This window comes from Thunnus albacares, chromosome 13 (genome assembly GCF_914725855.1).
Source record: "Thunnus albacares chromosome 13, fThuAlb1.1, whole genome shotgun sequence".
NCBI classification, from domain to species: Eukaryota; Metazoa; Chordata; class Actinopteri; order Scombriformes; family Scombridae; genus Thunnus; species Thunnus albacares.
The window spans coordinates 28,081,238-28,105,886 of NC_058118.1; the positions used below are offsets into that span (position 1 = coordinate 28,081,238).

The following is a 24,649-nucleotide window of genomic DNA, read 5'->3' on the forward strand; positions in this document are numbered from 1 at the left end:
CAGAACTGAGCAGCGTTGTGGAGGAATTAAGCCCTGTGGGTGATGGGGAGGGGCGGTGGAGATTAGCAGCCTGAAACTGGGCCTGCCCAGGTCTGGCCGCTGACTCAGTAGGATTAATAGGCTAGCATTAGCTTAGCGTCACACTTTCATAAACTGCACAGGGGGGCTAACGCCATGCTAACGCTAACTTGCTGCCAGGTGGCTGATCTGGAGGCAAGGCTTAAATGAAAACGGTTGAATAACAGTCAGACTGTCCCGGAGAAGAATGTGGAGGAAAATGTGTTTTGTTGAAATAAAGGCAAAGTTAACTTTTTTATTACCCTGACCTTATTAAAAATGAGCACTGAGGAACCCGTACCCCTTCTCAGTGGACATCTACCCACTGTCATGGGGTGAAACATATAATATGTCTTTCAAAAAAAGCATTGCAGTCATTACTGTAGACCTTCAAACTTGCTAGCATTTCCTTCTACAGATTACTTTCTAGCTAAAAAAAACTAGCAGCACACTTTCTAGTGCAGATATGGCAGGGTGGTACAATAGTTTTTTCTTCATGGATATTTAGGGCAGCCTAAACCATGGACCATCCTAATGTACATAGGTGCACAGGTAACGCGTGTTTCCTACCTTGTACAGCCATTACACTGTAGAGACAAGATGGCTAGAGATACGGTTCAGTTATATAAGCATATGAGTGCATGTTTGTGCATCTTTTTTTCTTTTTTAAAATCACACCAAAAAGTGAAGTATATGGTAAAAAAAAAAAAAAAATCAATCAAGTGTAAGTGGGAAAGAACATGTGAATAAAAGAAGTAAGCTGATTCTTAAAAGAAATACACAATGCTAACATTGTGTTCAGGCGAACAGATAAAAAGAGGCAGGCAATGTCTTTGCTTGCAGGCATGTTAGCACTGAGCATGTAATTTACATGAGTCGTTGACCATGCCAATGAAGCTGTCTTCAATTCTCTTTCAAGTACTTTCATGTAGTTGAGTGGAGGAGAAAACAACTATAATTTTCTGTTTATTTGAAGGAATCAATACGAATGTGACTCGGTTGTTACCAGGCTGTTGCTCCTGTGCTTTAGAGGACATCTGCATAAACTCAGACCTTTCTCATCTTCATCAAATGGCATTCTGTTGCTTCTCCATTGTTTGAGTGTGTATGTCAAAATAGGGAGTCTTATAGATCTTACCCAGACTTCTGACTTGGTCCTGAGGGTGTGGGTGAAGCTAAGAATGTGTAATAATTGAGTGGGAAATCTAAAACATGTGAGGGGATTCAGAGACGTATACGTTATCAGCAGTTTGGGGATAGATGACATGATGTCTAACCTGTCATTAATAACGTTGCCCCGGCACGATGACACAACGATGACTCCTGCCGTGGTCGCCATGACAGCATGGATGGAGGACACCAGCCTGAGAAAAACAAAGACACATAGAAAGATTGAGACATTCATGAATATTCAATCAACACACTCCACATCTACAGTATCTAATACAAAATCAGGGCATTAATGTTATATGTTTTTAGCCATGCTAGCCAAGGCAGGGTCAGTCTGTTGGTCCACTACTTTGGTCCAGACTGAAATATCTTAACAACTACTGGATGGCTTCGTGTGAAATTTTGTAAAGACAATCATGGTTCCCAGAGGAAGAATCCTAGTGACTTTGGTGATCCTCTGACCTTTCCCTGTAGTGCCACTATGAGGTTGACATTTATGGTTTTGAGTGAAACGTCTCAACAACTTTTAGATGAATTTCCAGAAAATTTGGTGCACACGTGCATGGTCCCCAGTGGACCAACTGCACTTTGATCTCCTGACTTTTGATCTAGTACCATTGTTAGGTCAGTATTTAAATTTTATTGACCAAATGTCTGCAAAAATAATGAAATTCCCATCAGGCTCAGCTGTACTGTGTTTAGTGCTAATTAGCAAAATGTTATGCTAAACTAAGATGGTGAACATGGTAAACATTATACCTGCTAAACTCAGCATGTTAGCATTTTCATTGTTAGCATGCTGACAATAGCATTTAACTCCAAGCATGGCTTGTTGTGATCAGCATTGGTTTGATTAGGACGTGACTACAGCAGCCTGCAAGTCTAATTTGTCATGCCACAGTTTCATAATGAACCAAAAATATTTTTACGCTTCTCATAATAACATAAAAAGATCTGTAATGTTGTGTTTTGCGCCGTTGCTTCAGCAAAGAATCACAGCTTTGTGTCATCCAATCCACACTGACTCCATCCTCTGGTAGCGGCACAGCGGCCGGCTAAACTGCCTTCACCAGGCTGACTGACAGCAGAAATTTACTGAACCAAAATGGTTTTCATGTTGGCTCAACAGGAAAAAAATTAACAGTATTTATTGATTCAATGATTTTATTTCCCCGCCCACTGTAGTGAGTAAGAGGAATCTGCCTGTAATGAAACAGGCAAGCTCACAGCAAGGGAGCCTTGATTAATCAATGTAGATACAGTTAATAAGTTCAAAACACATATACAGCAGGATATTTGTGTGATTTAAACAGTTGTCTGTGTAGATTCCGCTTCACTAAACGTGACAAAAATAGACATGAAGTGTGAAAAAACATGGGGGGGGGGTCCCCGTGAGACACACGAGTCTCGGATTCAATGCAGATTGATACATTTAATAAAATGGAAGCGTATCTATTCCATGAGACGCGTGAATGACAGATGTCTAAAGCGCTTCTAAAAATGCTTTCTAAGTGAATTGGCCGTGACTCCCACTCAGTCAAATGTTGGGTATTCATGCATTGACACTCAACTCAACTTCAGTTTTTGTTTTATGTCTGATCTCCAGACCACCATATGATACTGAATCCCCAGTTGATCAAACTTTATTTAGAGTGTCAGTGTTTAAAATTGTATTTGGTGGTGTAGGGTAACTCTGGGATTCTTGGAACGGATAAAATGTACAAAGAAAAAGAGTTGAGCAACATGGACAAACTGATGTATGATATCAAATACAAGGAAGATTATCCAGTAAACCTGCCACACTTGTCAAAACCCAATAAATTATATTTGAATGGTTGGCCAATTCATGTGATTGACAACCAAACAGATCTAGGTCAAGTTTAAAAAAGTGTCCCTTCAGGTGAGCTACTCAGCAGTCAGACCTACAAGTTCCATCATGGGATTAGCAGTGCTTGGCCTCGACTTTCCTCGTCTATAAACAGACCTGTGACATAGGAGAACCTGCTACATCTCTATTTGAAGTGTCACTGTGTGAGGTGGCATAAGACACTACTACATGTATAACATTGCACCTATCTTCAGAGTTAACTCACAAGTCATGAGCTTCCAAGAAATGTTCAGTAGTAACTTGTATATTAAATACCGAATTTTGAGAGTTGAAAACCTTATTGACGGTAGTGTTATGTGTTGAAAAAAACATGATGAATGTGCGGTTTGAATAGTGCAGAGATGCAGAGTTTTTTCAGTTGGTTAAACAGAGTTATATTCTTGTCCATTTTAAACAGGACGTTGGATTATATCACCAATTTGTTCAAACTATGAATGACCGCTTTTGCTCAGACAAGCTCTCTCCCTGGCTGTGCTCCAACTTGGCAGCACTGACAGTAAGCTGCTTTGAAATCAGAAAACATGTAATTTATTCCCCTGCACTCACTGCAGCCATAATAGACAGTCACCCCTTTAACACAAAACTGTTTTTAGGAATGATTTAAAACCAAATGTTTCGACTTTTCTCGGCACCTTGTGGGTTCTGTGGGACAAAAACAGTTTACCTTGAAAAACTGCATCTCATGCTTGTTCATTACGGATGAGAGGCTTGTGTGAGCTAGAAAGCAAACTAATTTTGAATTCACACATTTTCTGATTTGCAGGCCTTGTTTGGGGGAAGGGTGAGGGCTGAGCAAAACTCGGGAGAGACTCAGCAGCCAGACATTTCTCTATTTTCTGTTTAGGAGCGGCTGAGATTGTCACTAAGATGAGAATATCTGGTCCACCTTAAAAGGTCAGTCCACCTTAAGTGAACCTGGTCAGGTTCCAATGGGCACCAGGTGTAGCTCATTTATGCTCCACCACAAGAGGCTAACTTTGCTTGCTAACTTCGGGGCTAACCCTTTTCACTTTAATCAGCAAGTGGCAAGCAAGACATGGGAACTTGGCTCAGGTCTTGAGGAGCTGTACCATTTATCAAATGACAAATAGCCTAGACTGTACACATACTGCACTGCTATGTTCACAGCTATACTGCTAACATTAGGGCACGGACCAGCCTAATGAAAGTAAGTGTTTAACTTTTCACCAGCTCAGGGACGAGGTGCCGCAGATAATGGGAATATATGCACTCCGCCTTGCATAGGTGAACGCTTGCCTCTAGCATCCAGGCGACATTATCTGTGACAATAGCTGCGTTGGGTGCATGTTTACAGGCAGGTGATACACAGATTCTACATGTACAACGATCACTTCAGTGTTTCCCCTGTAATAGTACAGACCCGGCGGGTCGCCAGGCCAACGAGAACCCCCGCCAAGCCAAAGCATTTTTTTTAAATGCCAAAAATAATGCCAAATATCCACTCATTCGGAAATCAATAGCGTTTGGGAGCCTCTGAGCAGCGCTGTTTCGAAACGCGAGTCAACGTCTGTGTCGTTGCCTGGGAAACTACAGGTAGCGTAACTCCTTTTAAGGAATAGGGCAGTACCAGCGAATGAGTGGTTAAGCGAGAGAGCGAGTGTCAGAAAAGTGACGGTGAATGTGAGCAGAGCAGAGGAAGAGGTTAGCAGTAAGGCCGTATTCAGACCAAATCAGGCGGTGTGGCGTTCAGCCGCAGGGTCGAGCGGACGTGCGTGGGGGTGTGGGCGTGTTTATTTGTCCTCCGGAACGTAACTGCTATGAAACAATCAGAAAATAACGTTTTGTTGATCTGATTCACCGGCATTCTCACTACCAGCGCTCCCTCTCTTCATTCACTCTCTAGCTCGCTCGACCACTGCTGCCCTCTCTCTCTCTCGCTGGTGCTCTCTCTCTCTTTCTGTCTTCTTTTTTAAAATAAGTCGGGAAGCAGGCAGCAAAGCCTAACTTTACTTTTAAAGTTAGTTGTCGTTAGTAAGTTGTCAGTCTGGCAGTAAATATACAGTACAGACTACACTGTGTCAGTTAATAATTGCTGCAGCCCCCCCCCTCCCCCGCCAGGCCAAGCCATTCAACCTAAGGGAAACACTGTACTTTGCTATGCGCTCTTGTCAGGGGTGCACTTGATCAGTTTATCAAACAACCAAAACAGGCAGTGCTCATTTTCAGGTTGTGCTGGACAACTAGTGGGGCATGCTTTGGTTGTTTGATAAATTAATGAAGTACTGGCCAATATGCATACTGCAATATTGCAGCAGAAGTTGAGCCAGGTTCAACTTTTTTGCCGGACAACCCTGAATTTTTTTGCTGGGGCTCTCTGTGTTGGCACCAACACTGGGTCAACATACTGCCCTCATTCAAATGAATATGGCTGTGTTTTTTCACACAGACCTGATGTCAGTCTGAATGCTACCTTAGCCTGTGATGATTATAACGCACCCTGTGATTGGAGCTCACAGCAAATCCACCGGGATCAACTAGGGTATTAAGACATATGAAGCGCTTTTGGACTAAACTGTTCTGGTGACTCCCTGAGAGGAACTACCCCCTTGGGAGCTCCCCCGAGAACTACAAACTCCATGCTTTTTTCTGTTTGCATTCACACTGCCAATAGGAATGCTGAAGTGACATAAGCCAGCCAGCAGCTGATATAGCAGCACCACTTCTGCGCAAGATACAACAAAAACAACAAGACTCTGTGATCTGAGTTGTGTGTTTGTTGTGTGTAGTGGGTTTCATGATAATAATGGAGTTGAAAAGGAGACATGCAAATTTAGACTATGTGGTTGTTTTACACAGGTTTTTAAAAATGGCGGTTGCTGGTACTGCACTGGCTCATGTGTTTGAACAATCACAGTACACTTTCGTCTGGACCAATCACACTTAGATCACTCAAGGTTCCTCTTGAGCTGGGAGAGTACCTAACCTGAAGTTGGAGCTAAAAAAAAAGTCCCTCAAAACGGCATTGTAAGAACTATAATTGTTCCCAGTTCCTGCAGTGCAGACACAATAAAAAGGGGGTAGTTCCTCCAACCACTCTTAGAACTATGAAAAAGTTCCACCAGTCCGAAAGCGCCTATTGACTCTAATTCCAAGACTCTAGCCAATACGAATGGACGCTGCCCAGAACTGAATATCATTCGGATCCAGCTCAACTCAGTTCTCAGTTAGTAGGAACCAAGAAGACCAGTGAATTCCTCCAGGGCGGGCAGGACTTTAAAGACTTTTAGTCCTGATGTAAATAACGACTAGTTTTACAAGGCTAATAAAGACTGTGTTCTTTCTCTTTTTTTAGAGTTATAGTGTGCTGCAAATGGCAAAGATTGAGAAACAAAGAGTGCATTTGTGTGGCTTCCTGCTTGAACCTGCTCTCACCTCACACCAATCTCCATGGGAATGCAGCCATGACACCGGCATCGACAAGGCATCAGCAAGGCAACGACAGCCATGTGACTGGCAACTACTAAACCACAGGCCGGAGCTGGAAAAGACTAACTGCCCCCCCCCCCCCCCCCCCCCCCCCCAGCACACACACACACATTTTACCCCCACGCCTCGCTGCCTTCTAGGGCTGTATGGTTGCATACTCTGTCATAAGACCCAGATTTTACACAGCCCATTCATTGTGTGTCCGCCTATAACCCCCTCTCCCTGCTGATGAAAGGTTGAGGTTGACAGGGTGAGGAGCGTGCGGAGAGGAAAAAGGGAAGAATGCCTTGCTGCCTTGTTCGGCAATGTTGTCTTTTCTTTCCTGCTGCGTCAGGCCAGTGAACAACCTCGGCTTCCCTTTCACTACGACCGAGTCTTCCTACTGACTGTTTTGTTATATACGGACCACTTGGTCTTTCATGTTCTGTCACACACACAGCGTCTGACAGTCAGGAGTGGTGTTTTTTTGCTCCTCCAGTAAATGGGCTACGTAATCTGTAGTTCCATTGGCGCAGCAACAGAGCAAAAGAAAAAGTGACAGCAGAGGCAAAAAAAAAGCAAACGGAGTAAAGTGCATTTCATGGCAAGTAGGAGCTCTCTTTCTCTCTCTCTCTCTCTCTCTCTATCACAGTCCTACAATCACACAAATGGATGCAGTTACATCACTATCTACATTGTTCCTTAACCAGTTTGGCAGTAGTAAATAAAGGTGGGTGGTGCAGAAACAACAAATCATAGACGATCAGCACAAAATTATCTAGATAATTTTGCTAATCAATTCATTGTTTTAGTCATTTATCAAGCAGAAATGCCAACTGGCTCCATATTCTCTGACGTGGCAACTTCCTGATCTTGTTTTATATTAAACTTAGGTGGGTGGTTGGGTGGGTGGATGGATAGACTTTATTGATGTCAAATTGGGAAATTCTTCTGTTACAGCAGCAGGTTATCCAGACATTGCAAGGGACAGTAAATAAAGATGTAAAGATGTGTAAATTTACCATGAGCAAAGTTGTTGAAGGAACAAAACAGAAGAGTTTGGTTGAGACAGAAACTATAAAGCTGAGAGTTCAGTTAGAGTAAGGTGAGGTGTTGTAGAGAGTTATTGCTTTGGGCAGGAACGGTTTCCTGTATCGGTCCTTGTGACAGCAAAGTAGTTACAAGCACTTAATGGGTTCTGGACGGATGGTCGGACAAAACAAGCAATTTGAAGATGACACTGTGAGCTCTGAGAAATTATCACAATGTTCTAACATTATATTGATTTTGGATTGGCTTTACTTAAGGATTTTAATATAAGCTGCAGCTTTAAAGGTGGGTAGACTGTGTAAACACTCTAGTCAGTGATCGTCATAAGGCAAACAACAAATAATATAGGGAAAACTTATTTTAAGAGGGGCTGCAACTAACAATTAGTTTCATTATTGATTAATGTTTAGATTATTTCCTCAATTCATCAATTCATTGTTTGGTCTATAAAATAGTGAAAAATGTCAATCACTGTTTCCCAAAGGCCAAGATGCAACCTGAAATGTTTTGTTTTGTCCGGACCAACAATTCATAACCCAAATATATTCAGTTTATATCATAGGGGACTAAAGAAACCAGAAAATGTTCACATTTAAGAAGCTGGAATCAGAGTGTTTCAGCATTTTTTCTTGAAGAATAACCAAAACAATTAATCGACTAATCGTTGCAGCTCTAATTTTAAGAAAGCCATCTATTCTATATCTATTTAAAAAGACCATGCCCTCATATGACTTAGAGTACAATAACATAATGTAGTTCAACTGACCTATATTCCCTTTGAATAACTCACTGTAAAAAGTTGAGAGGTGGTCATCTTAAAGACTTAAGGCATTGAGCTTGACACCACCCTATTGTCAGCTGTACCTAATGTTTTTACTACCTTTTGTAGACCCCTTTTATGTATGCAAAATATTTATACAAATACATCACAATTACTGGTATTTATGGAGTTATAATTAAGACTGAACAGTTAATTTACTCTCTTCATGAATCAACACAGATTTATGTCAGTTGCAAGTTGCTTGGCTGAAAAAGGAAGAAAGCACTCTTAACCAGCAATAAATTGTCACTGTAAGACCACTGCTACTGTTGAATTTAAGGCATGACTATGGCTCTTATGCTAAGAGTGTGCATGTGTAAAAGAGTGACACTGAGCATTATAATCCCCTGTGAAGTCAAGTGTTGTTCTTTAAAGTAGGCTATGGTTTCACCTGGTAATATATGAGATCCTTTTAGCTGATTTTATATTAAGGAGTCATCACAGCAGGTTTTATCTCTTTGTTTTTGCATTTTTATTGCCAAGCTCTGGTTGTTGTGATGTTTCAGCACTGCCATTTACCTCCTGGAGACCGTCTGTCGATCAAGTCATGTGGCCAGTAGTAACATCTGTTTGTCAGTTCAGTCAGGATCGTTATCATTGCTGACACACACTACTCACTTCTCTATTTTCCAAACACACCAGACACTTAAAGGGACGTTCTTCCTGTGTGGGAGATCAAGCTGAAGAAAAACAAAAAGAGGGCCTCTTCATCGTTCTGAGAGACTGGATCACTGGTCTGCATTAGCAAACAGTGTAACATGCTAACTGCTAGTATGCTAACTCTAGTTACATAATGTGTGTTAGCATCCTGACCTTTAAGGATAAGGTTGGCAATAATCTATATTTTCCCATGAAAAGGCCAAAACCAACAATGTTTTCCTAGTAGGTTCCTACTTAAGATTTAAATCTTTAAAAATGGCTCACAAATGTATAGTTTCATTTTGTATAATAGGTTAAATAATTAAATAAATAAAAACAGAGGGAGCTGTCTCATGTCTCAACCAAGCAGCAAGCTCTGGGTCTGAAAAGTGAAGCCAATGTGCCTTTCTAATGGCCAGCAGGGGGCGACTTCACTGGCTACAAAAACAAGTCTGATTGTCTATGAGAAATGATGATTGATTTGATTATTTATTTATTTATTACCTCAGTAAACATTTTCCTGATGTGTTTATGGTTTCAATCGCTAGTTTCAAGTCTTCTTCAATACAGCATGATGTTCATTTTGTTTTTGGTAATTATGGTACCATTTAGAGTAAAATAGACGATAAAGCAGGGTATGCTTTAGGGCACCTTGTGATTGACAAGTCGCTACCATGGCAACAATGTTGGTTATGTACGTTACGTAACGTAACGTGACCCCAGATTAGAATAGGAGTATAGGCATAGCCGTCGCTATTTCAGTGTGTTTTCAGTTCATGAAAGTTAAGTGTAACATTTGGTCGCTTAAAAAAGTCTTATTCAGCATAAGACCCTCAAAGGAGTCGGCTGCTCAGTTTTTCTGATAAGTACATTTTGTTTTAAGCCTATTTTTCACTAGCCAAAATTAGTATTAGCATTGTCCCAGTTAACCATAGTCTGTAAATGCACCATGCTATCCAAGCTAGCAGCCAGCAGCTAGCGTTAGGGTCACCTCCACCCTATTGTCCAAATATGGTCACTTCTGGCTCCAAAAATCCAAGATGGTGATGGTAAAAATGCCGAATTTGAGGCTTCAAAACAGGAGTAAACAAACCAATAGGTGACGTCACGGTGGCTACGTCCATTATTTTTTTACAGTCTACAGTCTGAACTGACCTGGAATTAAAGGCAATGACGACATCTTGGAGGTACAGAATGACCAAGTGTTGCATGTATCCTGTTTAATAAGTCATAGATAACACCTATCACTTTACCTAATCATCACTACTGCATAAGGCAAATGGAGATCACCCTCTCGCTCTCTCTCTCTCAGTGGCTCAAATTAAAAAAGGGGCATACCACCGACTTTACACAAGAAAACAATCCCTGATTAAATTGTGTCATCAGCCTATGTCAGCTTGGGCTTGGAACTTACATTTTTTGGCAGAAAGCCTGCATTACAAACCGGGGATGTAGAGTTTAAAAGATGTGGGCACTTACCAGAACAAGGGATGCTATGCAGTTACATTATGGGTTTAAAAGCCAGGATATCTCTGCCTTTTCTGCATCCATTTTGACTTTTTTTTTTTTTAATCTGCCTCTCGCAGGTCCCCCTTGTACTGTAATAATTTATGTATGCTAAAGTGCATCATGTATACAACTAGAGCTGCAATGATTAGTTGATTAATCAGCTAGTTGCCGATACGGCTGAGCAATAAAATGATCTCAATCCAGGATTGCAATAAAAGTTATATTGATAATGATGATAAACTTCTGACATTCTTTACTCAATATGCATAGATCAGCCTATCACACAGCAGAAATGAACGTGACAACAGCCAGTCAGTCTGCAGTTTTTGGCTTGCACATGAAAGTACACGCCCATTTCCTACTGCAAAGCACTGTTTGAGCCACTAGTAAAGAAAGTGATTGTCCTCTGGAAAAGAGGGAAAAAATGAGTGGAACTGAGGGGCACAAAAGCAATATGATGATACCACTGCACGCTCAGATTAGCGTCTATGTTGGAGTCTGTCCCTGGGTAAACAGTGAACCCAGGCCTGCTAAGAGGGACAAACTCCGCCGCATCTGCCGATGAGGCTATGCTAGTGCTAACATTAGCAGGGCTACAGCTGGAGAGCCCGTCACATCCAAAGTAACCCTAGCCAAGAAAAAAGCTTCTCTAACTCACAGACACTTCTCTCTAGTAGAGATATTCTGTCTGCAACTGCGGAACCATCATCACACATCATAGTTTTAACAAGGCTGCTTTGACTGTGAATTCACAAATCTAACTGCAAAGCTAGGCTAAGCACAAAGCTAAGTAGGCAGAGTAGCAAGGAAAGGCTGGTTACCTGCTAACACTAGTACTGTTTCAATAAAGAAAACTAGCAAATCTAGTGATATGAGAACTAAGCACAGAAAATAACATAGTCAGTCTTTTTACCCAGATTTCTACCTCTAATACTGAGACACGGCCAAAGGAATTTGATATGATAGTAGTCGCTAGTAGTAACCTTCTGGTTTCTTCAAGCTTCAGTCATTACCATTAGCAATGAATATCTTTGAGCTGTGGACTATTATGCACAAACAAGACATCTGAGGACGTCTTCTTGGGCTCAGGGAGTGTTTGACATTACATATATATATATATATATATATATATATATATATAAAATTAGGCTTTTGTAAGACTTATTAGATACATGAGATGAGTTGCAAACGGAAATTTGCTCTACACAGGGACTTAAAAGAAATATCATTTTTTTTCGTGAACATGAAAACTGTGACCTACTGAAACTAGCATGATCCAAGCTTTGGACCTGTGTGGCAGAGTACATACAGTAGATATCATTAGATAGACAGTAGATATCATTAGTGGAAGCGTTATTCAGGAGTAGGGGCTCAGTGTTTTGCAGTGCATAGCTAACTCAGCAGTCAGCCCTGACCAAAGCTCAGAGGAGGATTAGCAAGAGTGACAGCGTACAAATGAGCATTGAACTGAGCTGTGCACATGTGAGCAAGTCACACTGACCCACACCCACACGCTGTATTAAGTATTACTACTGTGCAACTCAACAAACATAATACAAAGTTACAGGAGAAGGCTGCATATGTCATTTTTTATTTTGAGTGTTCACATTATAACATATGGCTTAAGCTCAGGTTTGTTCACCTCCAACAAAAATGTAACTTCCTATTTTTGGCCAGTTGGGAGTCAATCAGTGATGGGCAAAGCAGTTCTTTTTAGTGTACTGAATCATTAGAATCAGTTCATTAAAAAGATCTGTTCAAAAGATTTGTTCACCGAATCATTCACCGAATTGTTCAGTGCTTGACCGGAGCTCGGACCACTCACTGAACTGAAACACGGCCAAACGTTCAGTTCAGCTCACTAACTAGTGAACTGAGAACGGTTGTTTGTGAAGGATAAGCCAGTGGGCTGAAAATTTAGTTGGACAAAGACACCGTTTGCAAACTGAAAGCTGCTATAACAAAGTCCTACCCTATTATGCTCAATCAGCTGTGTATTTGCTGTCTTGAACACACCCCCATTCCTCCTGCGAACAAATGACTTGAATCACTCGGTGAGTAAGTGTATCCCTACGAACAAATCACACTCGCTTGCAACTGAACTAAGAAATAAACGGATCGTTTTAGGAAGTGATTCAGTTCAGTTCGTTCACCCAAAAGATCTGTTCTTTTGAACGAATCGTTCATGTACGACACAACTGCAGCGTCCCCTAGTGGATGCAAGGTTTTCCCAGACTTCTTACTGGTTGTGAACCACCATTAAAACATGCATGTTAATTAAACTTTTGAATGCACATGGACGCATTATGTCCTCCAAAGACAGATTTCAATCTCTTACACATGCACACTAATTAAAATGCACCTCTTATAGCACGTCTATCAAGGCTCAGTGTGAACTTAAGCTTTAGCATTTTTAGTCTTTTATGTTGTCACTAACGTTAAAGCTTTTCTTCATTCCTACAAGGACACATAGTGTAGCTGTGATAGTTGCAAATCATCCTTGAGAGGAGCTTTTTGTACCCATTTTGCGCAAAAAACAATAATTATAAATTAAAAGTGTACAGAAAATTTTTTTAAAAATTATAGCGATGTGGTAGTAATCACAGAACATATTTATACCGTTAATCCCATGCGAATAATGATCAGCATAATCAATTAAAAATAAAACAACAACGCATTAACAAGCTAACTTAAAGGAACGCGCTGCCAGTGTTACTAGCTAACTTACACAGCATTAGATAAGCTAAAATGCTACACCTGAGCTCAGCATTGGATGTTATTTTGAGAGTTTACGTTGTATAATCTGATGATTTTACCTCTCGCTGACCAGCACCACGTCGGCATCGCTCCAGTGTTTGAACACACACGGCAGGAATCTCCTGAAGGCGAAGAACAGACCGGGGAAAACTACGGCGCCACAAGCTAAAACTTGCAACATCCTGCTGTTATTTTCCTCTAAACCTGCCTGGAGATCTGGCTCTCTCCCCTCCGCGAGCTTCACCCGTTTACACGCGGCGGTGAGGCATTTTTCATGCGGCCGGGGATCGGTGTTTTTCACCGGGAACACTCCACCATCCACACACACACACACATACACACATACACTATCTCTCTCTCTCTCTCTCTCTCTCTCTCTCTCTCTCTCTTTCTCTCTCTCTCTCTCTTTCTCTCTCTCTCCCCCTGCTGAGGCTCAGCAGCAGCACCACTGTCGAGCTACAGGCAAAGAAAACACACCGGACTTCCTGTGCCGACTGTTAACATAAAAGATCTGGTAGAATTTAGGATTGCACGAATAATGTATAAAGCAAGAGACTATTTACTTCCGGGTAATATACAAAACATGGTCTTAGACGGGTGGGGGGGTGGGGATGGGGGGTAATTTAAGAGGAATGATTAATAAAAAATAAAAAAAAAAACCATAGTGTTCCCACCACTCTGATGAGTATGTGTATTTCAGTTTGGTCCAAGCAAAGACCAAACATGAATCAATTCAAGATGATGTACAAAAAAAAAAAAATCATCTTAAAGGGGTATAGTAATGAGGAATGGTTGGTAGGATGAACGTTGAGGTAACTGTCTAAGTTATATCTGATTGACACTGGGTGGAAGAAGTATTCAGATCCTATACTTGAGTAAAAGTACCAATACAACAATGTAAAAGTCCTGCATGAAAAATACTACTTCAGTTAAAGTGCATAAATATGAACAGCTTGATGTAGTTAAAGTATTGCAGTAAAGTAGTGGTTTGGTCCCTCTGACTGATATATTATTATATATGACATCATTAGATTATTAATAGTGAAGCATCAGTGTTAGAGCAGCATGTTACTGTTGTAGCTGCTGGAGGTGGAGCTAGTTTACACTACTTTAAATACAGTTAGCTAGTTTAGTCCAGTGGTTCCCAACCTAGGGGTCGGGCCCCTCCAAAAGGTCACCAGATAAATCTGAGGGGTCGTGAGATGATTAATGGGAGAGGAAAGAAGAAAAAACGAAGTTCTGATACACAAATCTGTTTTCAGTTTTTGGACTTTTTCTCTTTTATTTTTGGTGAAATATTGGATCATTTGAACATTTATTGAAATGAAAGCATGTGAGAAGTTTAGAGGGAAAAATCACTATTTGGTGGAGCTGTTAACAACTCATAGACATGTGAAATGTGACCCCGACTACACACTGCTTTTTGTAAGACGTCAAAGGCCAAAAAGGTTGGAAACCACTGGTTTCATCTTTAACAATGTGTTGTATTTTAAAAGCTTGTTATATTATCCATTGTGTCAAATCTTCATCTGAAAAATAACTAAAACTGTCAAATAAATGTAGTGGAGTGGAAGTATAAAGTATCATCAAATGAAAGTACTAAAGTAAATTACATGTACCTCAAAATTGTACTTAAGTACAGTACTTGAGTAAATGTACTTAGTTACTTTCCACTACTGCGTGGGTTGATATTGGGGTTGTATATAATAGCATTGGGGTAGTTGGTTGTGAGTTGGTTGACAAATACTGAGTTAACTGTTTGAGTCATGAAGAAGAGGAAGGACCATACAAGTGTATAATTCTTCCTACTCCTTTTTGGACATGTAATATTTATTTATGTTGTTTATTTATGAGAATTAGTTTATTCAAAGCTTTCAGTATATGTTTACTGCTCATTTTATTTGTTGTTCTTGTTTTTACTTATTTGTTACATGTTGTTATATGTTCAAAACAAACATACAAATAGCAAATAAATAATTACAAAAGTCTTGACCCGCGCCGGAATTACGGTTGTACTCCCTGTGAGAGGGTTCACATGACCCTAGCACACCACAGGAAAAAAAGGAAGTGGTTATTGGTACGGATTCCTCCATAGTAATAGTCTGTTTATTGTTGGTACGGAATTACTACACATGTACATTGATATTGATTGTGCAAGACCATGTGATCATGTGGTTTGGGTTAAAATGGTTCGGTTAGGACACAAAAACCACTTGGTTAGGGTTAGGGAAAGATCATGGTTTGTGTTAAAACAGTAAAATGTGGTAAAAATGTCCTGTTTAACGGCACTAAAATGTCTGACGTGACAGTAAAATATGTCCAGTTGGTGGTCTACAAGAGGTTTGGCGATAAATTCTGGAAACCCATTACTTACCAATAGAACAAACCCAACCCAATCCCATTCCATGTCAGTAGTTGGTAAATTATTGCACTGGATCCATAACCGGCCGGTGCCAAAAAAAAAAAAAAAATTACATCCATGGAAAACAACCCCATTTGTTTCAGCAGTGGACTAATACTGTACATTTCCACTTTTATTTTTATTCAGCCCACTTACATTTGTAGGGTAAAGTCCCTGCATGTTTCGAAGGCAGACAAGCAGCACAAGCCTAAAACAACCTCTTCAACCCCCCAGGAATGCTGGCCAACAATATATAAGTGAGAGTCCCAAACTCCTCACTGACCAGACCATCTAAACAACATCCGGTAAACGGAAAGTATCAGATAAGGAACCCCCCCATCTCCTGCATGGTCACTAAACCAGACCACTGACCCAAACCACCTTTTGACAAAGACGAATTCACACCCCACTGTGAATTGATAGTACCACTCGGATAAATGACTCCCACCACTAGCTATCATAACTCACCTCTAAGAACCAGTCACACACAGAGACGAGCTGGCAGCAACTTTAATCCCACTCTGAACTGATATTCAGAACTTGATTAACCGACCCGAGAACTGATCACCAGCATAAGAGCACCGGACAGCTTGCAAGTCATCACCACCAACAAGGAGAACTTGCCGCACAACGTCATGCTCCAATGACATACACACACTTACAGACATTTACCAGAACAATCAAACAATGTGCTGTTATGTGCTTTAGTCAGACTTTTATTCCACTGCCCTCAAGCCAAGAAATGTACCACTAACATAATTTCATCATCTTTGATAACACTAAAATCTTGTTTAGTACCATTCTGCTTGTTTCACTCTCAGAACGCTAAAGCTACTATCAAAAATACAAAATTGGGAATCGTGCAACTGTTAAATGTAAATACTTTGATTAAAAGAATAACTCAATTCAGGAATTGTACCCGCCTGTCCATGGGCAGGAGGGGACTGTCTCTGCTCCCCCAGAACTCTGCAGCCCCTGGGGTTGGCCAGGATGCACCCTCTGGGCGGGCAGACCGAAACTTTAAAACAGTCTCTTATCTGAGACTCCAGGCAGGCGGTTTTTTCTTGCTGGTTTCTTCTTGCTTTTGTCTTTATCTTCTTGCTCTCTGCCATGCCAGTGGAAAGCTTGCATTTTGCTTGTCATAAGATTTGATACCTTAGAATGAGTCCTTCATATCTACATAGGGAGCGGGGTCCTGCCATGTTTCTACAATAGCCCAGAAAAGACAAACCAAACACTGGCTCTAGAGAGGGCCTTTCGCGTATTTCGCAAGTTTTGCGGTCATCGTAGGTTCTCCTACATGCTTGGAAGGGGAGGGTGAAGGGAGCGGTCGGTTCGGTTGGTTGTAATCTGCAACCACACCGCTAAATCCTACACACTGGTCCTTTAAATTGTTGTTCTACACTTAATAGAAAAAGAGACAACTCCCTACCATAGAAAACAAAAACACAAAACCCTTCAAAATACATTTGAAATATGAATTTAACTATGCTGCCATATTTTGAAGGGATCTGTCTGTTTTGTATTCTATGGTAGGGAGTTGTCTCTCTATAACAATAGTTATATCTTTACATGGTAATAACAATTTAAGCTTTGTGTTGGTGTAATCCAGCTGCAATTTTAGTCAGTTAGTGTGATTATATTGTCACTTTTATCCATCACGACAGTACAACTTTACGACCGCCTAGCAGGAAAAGTGGGCTCAGATGGTTGTAACGCTAGCTGTGGCTGTTAGCCTGTGAGAGCCGGTTACTCAGTCCCTGCACTCACTAGCCTCTATTTTTTTGTTAGGTGAGCATTCATATTTAAGATGTGTGACATTGTCTCTCTTATGGTAATGTGTTGCCTTCCTTATGGTGAAGTTTTAACAACCAAATTAATGTTTATTAGCATCCAGGGCATAACTTTGGGTTGAACACTGGGGGGATTGAGATCTCCACCCATGTAGGGGGGTCCGGGGACATGCCCCCCCCCCACCCCAGGAGATCTTTTTAGCAAAAAGGCTGTTAAATGGCTGTTTTGCATTAATTTCAAGGGGAAGAGACATACCAAAACAACATGCTCTACATATCCCAACTAGTGCAGTTGAATAGCATAAAATAATTCACTTTATATAAAAGACCTCATTACCTGCTCACCTGTGTCTTCTTTCCCTCTCTGGTCACCTTGCCTGCCCTGCTGCTACATTCACCCTCTTGGATCTGATATACAAATTTAAAAAAAGATACACCTTTGAAATAATCACTAGTGAATATTAGTAATAAATAAATAAATAAAACATGTTTAAGTTACTTTCTTGACTTTTTGGATTTGTGTATTCATAATTATGTCATTGCCAGAGCATTCATGTTTTCACCTGCTCATCTGAAACTCCCCTGCCTGCTGGACTGCTGCCCTCACCCTGTCTCTCACTGTGAGGAAACCACATGATACAGAAAAAAGAAGTCAGACACTTCTATGGACAACTCTTACATATCTTTTAGCCTGTTGAACAATGTTTGCTTGCCACAGCATTTTAAGTCTTTGACCTCATTACCTGCTCACCTGTGCCTCCTTTCCCTCTCTGGTCAACCTGCCTGCCCTGCTGCATCATTCACCTTCTTGGATCTGATGAAATATAAGATACAACTTAGATATAAAAACTAGTTTTACGTAATATTAGCAAGATAATCACGAGCAGCTAGTAGCTCCAGTAAAATTAGTCTGATTATGATAGCTAACGTTAGCCTAGCTAGCTTACAGTTCAGCTAACACAATGACACAGCATAATAAGACTTCCATTCCCTTTCGTTCATATTTTTCTCTTTTTGTTGTTGGTCAACCAACAACTTTGAGGTTTTTGGTTTTGTTGGTTGGTCTTTAGTCACTCCTCTTCTCATTTTGTATGCCAGCTTGCTGTATGCTGTTCTCACCGGCAGGTACTGCTGCTGCTTCAGGACACGCAGAGGATGGGTTGGGCACAACCTAGTCTCACACTACAGGGGTGGGGAGGGTTGAAAAAATGTTATTCTTTGCTTGCTATTTACATTGAATTGTGAAACCAACCGCTTTATCATGTTTTAGAACAGTTAATAGTTTTCATTCATCATTATGATATGATATGTGGGGGCGTTTTGATTATTGGGGGGGTTACAACACCCCATCCCCACGTAATTTACGCCTATGATTAGCATGCTAATCGCTAATTAAACTAATCGCTAATTAGCCACCATGCTAGGCGGATTTTGGCAAGAAGTTTGTACAAGTTACCTCTGTGTCCAGAATGTAAACTCACATGCTGTTTCAAGCTAAATGCCACAGGAATATGTAGCTTTAGATAGCATAGTTTAACTCCTTATTTTATGGAGTAATGTGTGTTTTGCATTGAATATATAGTCAGTTATAGTTTGTATTGTGCATTAGATCTAGAGCACACTACTGTTAACACCTAACAAGTACGGGAAAGAAATATAATACTTATCATTTTATGTTTGTTGTGCAGTGACTACACCTGAGCAGGTGATACACAGGTACAGGTACATCCTGAAGACATACAAAATCTAATAAAAAATAAAAAATTAATTTCTGTGTGTCTCAGGCCTTGAAACGCCACCATGGGGACAAAATAGTGATCGCTCCGACAAGCATCATTGCTGAGGTACAGTATGCGCACTGCATGTGAAAATATTACACCTGTATTTCTGGTGCCACCATACTTGCTTTTTAAACTGTTATTCACTACTACAAATTACTCATCATCAACTATCATTAATCATTTTTAATGATAGTTGTAATGAATGTAATGAATGCTGTTATGTAACAATTGTGTGCATGTGTTTTTGGGACTTTACTATACACTTACATAATTGTGATTACAGGTGGACATAGCTTCAGAAGGGGAAAACTTTGTTGTGTGTCCCCCCCACCCCCCACTGAAAGAACAACCCTAAAATATTTCGCATTGCAGCTCAAAAGATTTGTGGACTCCTGTCCTGAGCTGAAGGACAAAATAAAAAAGACTGAAAAGAGGTAAAAAAAAAAAAAAAACCTCCTCCCATTGAAATGGCAATTTAGAACATGGGAACAAAGTTTCTGAAAATTGTTTTTTTTTTTATTGGTTTGTTACATTGATAATATAAACATAGCTTCCTGTTTTGCTCTTGTTTTTGTTTTTTTGTTGTTGTTTTTTTACTATAATTAATCATTTTCACTACATTTTGATTTTGATTGCCATGGAAATTTGTAGACTTGTAGACCCTTATTTCCTTAGTTAAGATAATTAGTTCAGAGTTAAGATATTTTGTTGTTAAATTGTTATATAGTACCATTTATATAGCACATTTATATTGTATCATAGTAGTTTATATAGTTAAGACATTATACATAAAACATACTCTATTTAATCATGTTCAATATTCTCATTGTCTTTTCAAAATGTCTGTTGTTAATGACATGTTGCATGGTGATAGTGTGTGACATGAAAGGTAACCGGCACCAAACAGGTAGTCTTGGATCCCTTATCGTAACATCAGATAGGCACAACTCCTGTAATGTTTGACAGTGTTCACTGTGATCAGCAGTAAGAAAACAGGAGAAGAGCACATACCTTGTTGGTTCTGTTTTTATTTTCAGAGTAAGAGCGGGAGAACAGTGTAAACTTCTTAATCCAGCCCACCCTCTGTTGTTGCTCTGTATTTACAGAGTAGGAGAAGACCACATAGCTTGTCGTTTCTGTGTAGTTAAAGAATAAAAACATTTTTTTATAACTCCCATACCATACCTTATTATTGTGTAATTAAAGATAGTGGAGTGCAGTGCAGTGGATGAACATGACTTCTAGGAGCTCATTTTCAAAAGTATAGACCATTGACTGTATAGACCCATTTCCTGACTTGTTCTTATTCAAATTCATACAATGAAGAAGAAGACATAAGCATAATAAACCCTGGAGCGTGGGTGAAGCCTGCCAAATTCACATGCATAAAACTCACATACATAAAAATGATTGTCACGATTGCCATGAGCAAAGGGCAAAAACATTAATTTTTATTGCCATCATCAATATACCGTACATATATGCTTATTCAAACAAGGAAGTTACACCATAAGTTCTGGGAAATTTCATGGTAAATGACGTGAAGTTAAACTGTAAAACATGGGCTGTATTATAAAGTGTTACCATGTTTTTCTTTTTGTTCCTTCAGTTGTATGTTTGAGCATCACTGTGCAGAATGATGTATTGCAGAGTTTGACACTAAAAAGCAAAAGTAGCAAAGCAGAATATATACAGTAGTTTGTGTCTAGTAGGGTTTTTCCAAAATGTTCAATTACCTTGTTAAAATGATTACTATTCCTTCTCCCTCATTGAATATTCCTCAATATATAAATAAACAAATACTGTTGATTTGAAACGTTTAACTGCTGGACACAAGATGTCTCCTACTTCAAAGAAAAGTTGTGTAAATTGCATACTAGACCACGAATGGCTTCAAACTATTTGTGATGTCACAAATCATACTCATATGTACAGGTCTTAAACTCAGATTTAAGGTGAGCTCAGAGAAACGTTCCTCCTTGAGCAGATTAATGTGAAAACAGCCTTCTAGTGTCAACCGCTGCACATACATCATTCTGCACAGTGAAGCTCAAACATCCGACTGAAGCAAACTAGAAAAACTACACAACCAGCAGACATAGTGTAACATTATTTATTTGGAATCATGTTTCTGTCTATCAGGCTAATTTCCAATATTCATGATATCATGTTGTGTCTTGACTATGAGGGAATGAGGTCAGTTTCTCTTTACAACACCCAAATGCTGAAGTTGATGGTAAACATTTAGCCTCCAAAATCCCATCAAGTTTGAAAATACATTAGATGATATTTGCGCCAAAAACTGTACACAGTGTTCTCAATGGAGGGAATGATCTGATTACAACAGAATTAAACAATTTCTGGCCACAAGGGGGCAGAAGAACTTCACAGCAAGCTGTCAGACACACAGCACGGATACTTCTTGTCTTAAATTAGGCTTTAAGTTCTTATAGCTAAAGTTTTAGCAAACAACTGCTTACTGAAACATCCAGTACACAAGGAGCAACATTAGTATTCATTTGTGGCTCCACTATGTTCACCAGCTAGTTGCTAACATTGTCTGTCTGCTGTTTGGTGCTGGGCATGTACCAAACACGAGGCTAAACAGTGACATAGAGCTGCAGAGTTGGGAAGTAATTGTCAGTGAGTTTGTCATGTATATGAGTCTATGTCAACGCCTCTGACACAGTCTCTCTACCTGTAGTCCATCCATGCTAAGCTGAGGCTATCATCCATCAGGTGCTACTATCAGCTGTCACCTAAACGCTCTTTTTAAAGTCAATTGACTCTACTTCTCTGGCCTTGGTGTGTAGTGTCTGATGGCAGCTTATAAAAGAGTGTCTGGCATCATGATTCACAATGATCCAAGTAAACTCATAGTGTAGCTGCAAGTGGACATCTAGGTTACACCAATGTACCATTTACTGCTCTGAACATTTGTTGAATGATACACATTCAAATTTTGTAGTAATGATATAATGTTTTGTGAATGGGAAATCATACTATTAAAATTGTAACATTTTTAGATTAATGGTGAACAATAAGTGCTAATAGTTGAGTTAAAGACTGTTCTTTGCGATAAAACTACATCATAACTGTCATTATGTATATTATAATGACACTGTATACCAGATATTAAGATAAGTTATACTCTATTATCCCTGAGGTGAAATTTCACTTGAGCAATAGTGCAATATAAAGCTGCAATCGACCTAAATACAACATATGACCAAAAAACAGTACAGTGTTACATAAAGACACAATAATATTTTGCATATAATAAAATAGGAATGAAATATAAAATACTGCACATGCCATGAGCGTTAAAAGATATAAATACCTAAATGTTATAAAATGAGGAATCAAATCATAGAAACCATAAGACCATAATTCATAATACATGAAGCTAAAGCAACAGTGCCTCCTTACTTATGAGGCACTACATGATGTTTGTTTGTTGAGAAGTGCTATAGATGTAGGGAGGAAAGAAAGCTTAAATGTTTTATCTTTCATTGTGTAAATCTTTTACAAATTCAGGTATGTTAAAAGAGAGCAGTACATAATTGTTGATAATGTGCTCGACTGACAGTTTCCTCCATAAGTCTCTTACCCATTAGCCTTGACTGTGGAACAGTTAAAATTTTAAGAGGCCTAGAGGTGGAGTAAGGGCAGATAAGTTCAGAAATGTACTCATGTGCCAACCTATATATGGCTTTAAAAACTAATAAAAGAACCTTGTACTCAGTCTTGTATTTGATAGCCAGCCAGTGAAAGGATGCATGTATGGGTGTAATGCTGTCTCTCTTTCTGGCTCCAGTAAATTAGTCTGATAATTATTTTAAATTACTTTCAGACTGATTAAACAAAATCACAGTTTATAATTCTCCACCAGGTCTTGATTGGGGCGGAACACTGTCCTGCTTATCTAGTGTTTGTGAAGGAAACAAGGAGATAGCTAAAGATATTTTATTTATTTATTGCTGTCTTCACTGGTAGAACATTCCTCTTTGTATGAAAAACAAAGCATTTGACTATAACTGTAAGCAGAAAGTCATTTAAACTCATGGAATATAGCTCACTAAGCAATCTATAGACTTCATGTACTCCTGATTTATCCATCACAGCTCATTTATATTATTCTTGCAAACGTAGCCAGAAAAAGATGACCTGCTGAATGCACTTGCATCAAGGTTGAAGGAACCGATATGAGGCATAACAAAACCAAAGTTGTTTGTAACTTTATTCTGTAGCAGCTTTACCCACAATGAGAAAGGGAGTATTTGTGTCACATGTCTGCTCTTTTACAATTAATATCATATTGATCAGTATCATAAAAACAGCACCTGAAATTTACAGTGGAGTGCTGTTTACTGCACCTCTGAACAGCTCCATAATTTCTCTGAGAAGCCATGTGATTACACAGGCAACTTACAGATGTTGTTGAGACATGTTACTGCATGTGCACAACCCAATATTAACCACAGCATGAATATGAAAAAAAAAGCAAACAGTTGAGTAAAGCATGTCCATCATTTACAACACAGTTCCTGACGAAGCGTCATTGGTTTACCCTAAATGCAAATCTCAGGTGCCAGTTGTTTTGGCTATCTTGACCATAAATACACAGAACACATACCTAAATGTAAACATCTCTACCCCTCGCCAAACTCATGAAGATATTTCTTTCTGAACCAACTGATAAACGTTAAGTTGAGCTAAGTTTTCAGGTCTGAAGTCTAAAGCTTTGAAGCTTTGTAATTTTCCATGACTCACATACTGTATGACAGTTACTACAAGGACCAGTACAACTGTAACTTCAGATAAGCTATAATTATCTTGGACAGTGCCAAAATCCACGTGATCATGGAGTTTGCCACCTGTATATTCCTGTCTTTATTGCCACTGCAACTATCATAAGAGTTGGTTTCATTTCATGTGAAAGAGTAATGCAGATAAAAACTGATACTGAATCCAGGGTCATCTGAGCACAGAGCACTTTTATTCGTTGTTTCAGGGTGTGTCGATGGCAGATCAATGTTTGTAAGACATGGCCCTTCGTGCATGACCCTTCATGTGATGTGCAGTTCAGACAATGAGCAGTCAAGTGTCTGCTCAGTCTGCAGTGGCTGAGAGAGAAAGATTAGAAAGTGAAGATAATTTAAAAAAGAAACAATTACCTTTTACGCCCTATGTGAGCCGGAGTTCACTTTGTTTATGTCATGGTTTAACTGATCTTTTTACAGACACATTGTTACAGTAAATTGTCGTCAGTATAGATTTTTGAGGTGGGGTGGATTACAACTACAGCTATAATAATTTCAGTGTTGCATGATCTCACAACTTCAGATGTTATCTTAG

At 39.6% G+C, this 24,649-nt stretch overlaps 1 protein-coding gene and 1 long non-coding RNA gene across 11 annotated transcripts in view; one reads left to right on the plus strand and one right to left on the minus strand.

Annotated features, from left to right (window-relative positions):
• tlcd3a (TLC domain containing 3A) overlaps window positions 1–18,662 on the minus strand; it is a 40,407-nt gene extending 21,745 nt beyond the window's left edge. Inside the window, exons 1-5 of one of the 10 annotated variants that reach the window (XM_044371721.1) lie at window positions 18,630–18,662; window positions 18,254–18,324; window positions 18,074–18,128; window positions 17,848–17,928; window positions 1,335–1,421 (exon numbers count right to left, since the gene is read on the minus strand). In XM_044371721.1, the coding sequence (XP_044227656.1) occupies window positions 1,335–1,421; window positions 17,848–17,928; window positions 18,074–18,081 (176 nt within the window). In that variant the 5' untranslated portion in view covers window positions 18,082–18,128; window positions 18,254–18,324; window positions 18,630–18,662. The other 9 variants (XM_044371722.1, XM_044371720.1, XM_044371716.1 and 6 more) reach the window with 9 other exon arrangements.
• Window positions 18,663–18,692: 30 nt separating this feature from the next.
• LOC122996144 lies at window positions 18,693–20,462 on the plus strand. Its single transcript, XR_006406938.1, has 2 exons — window positions 18,693–19,354; window positions 19,575–20,462. It is a non-coding gene; the product is annotated as an uncharacterized LOC122996144 (long non-coding RNA).
• The last annotated feature ends 4,187 nt before the right edge of the window (window positions 20,463–24,649 follow it).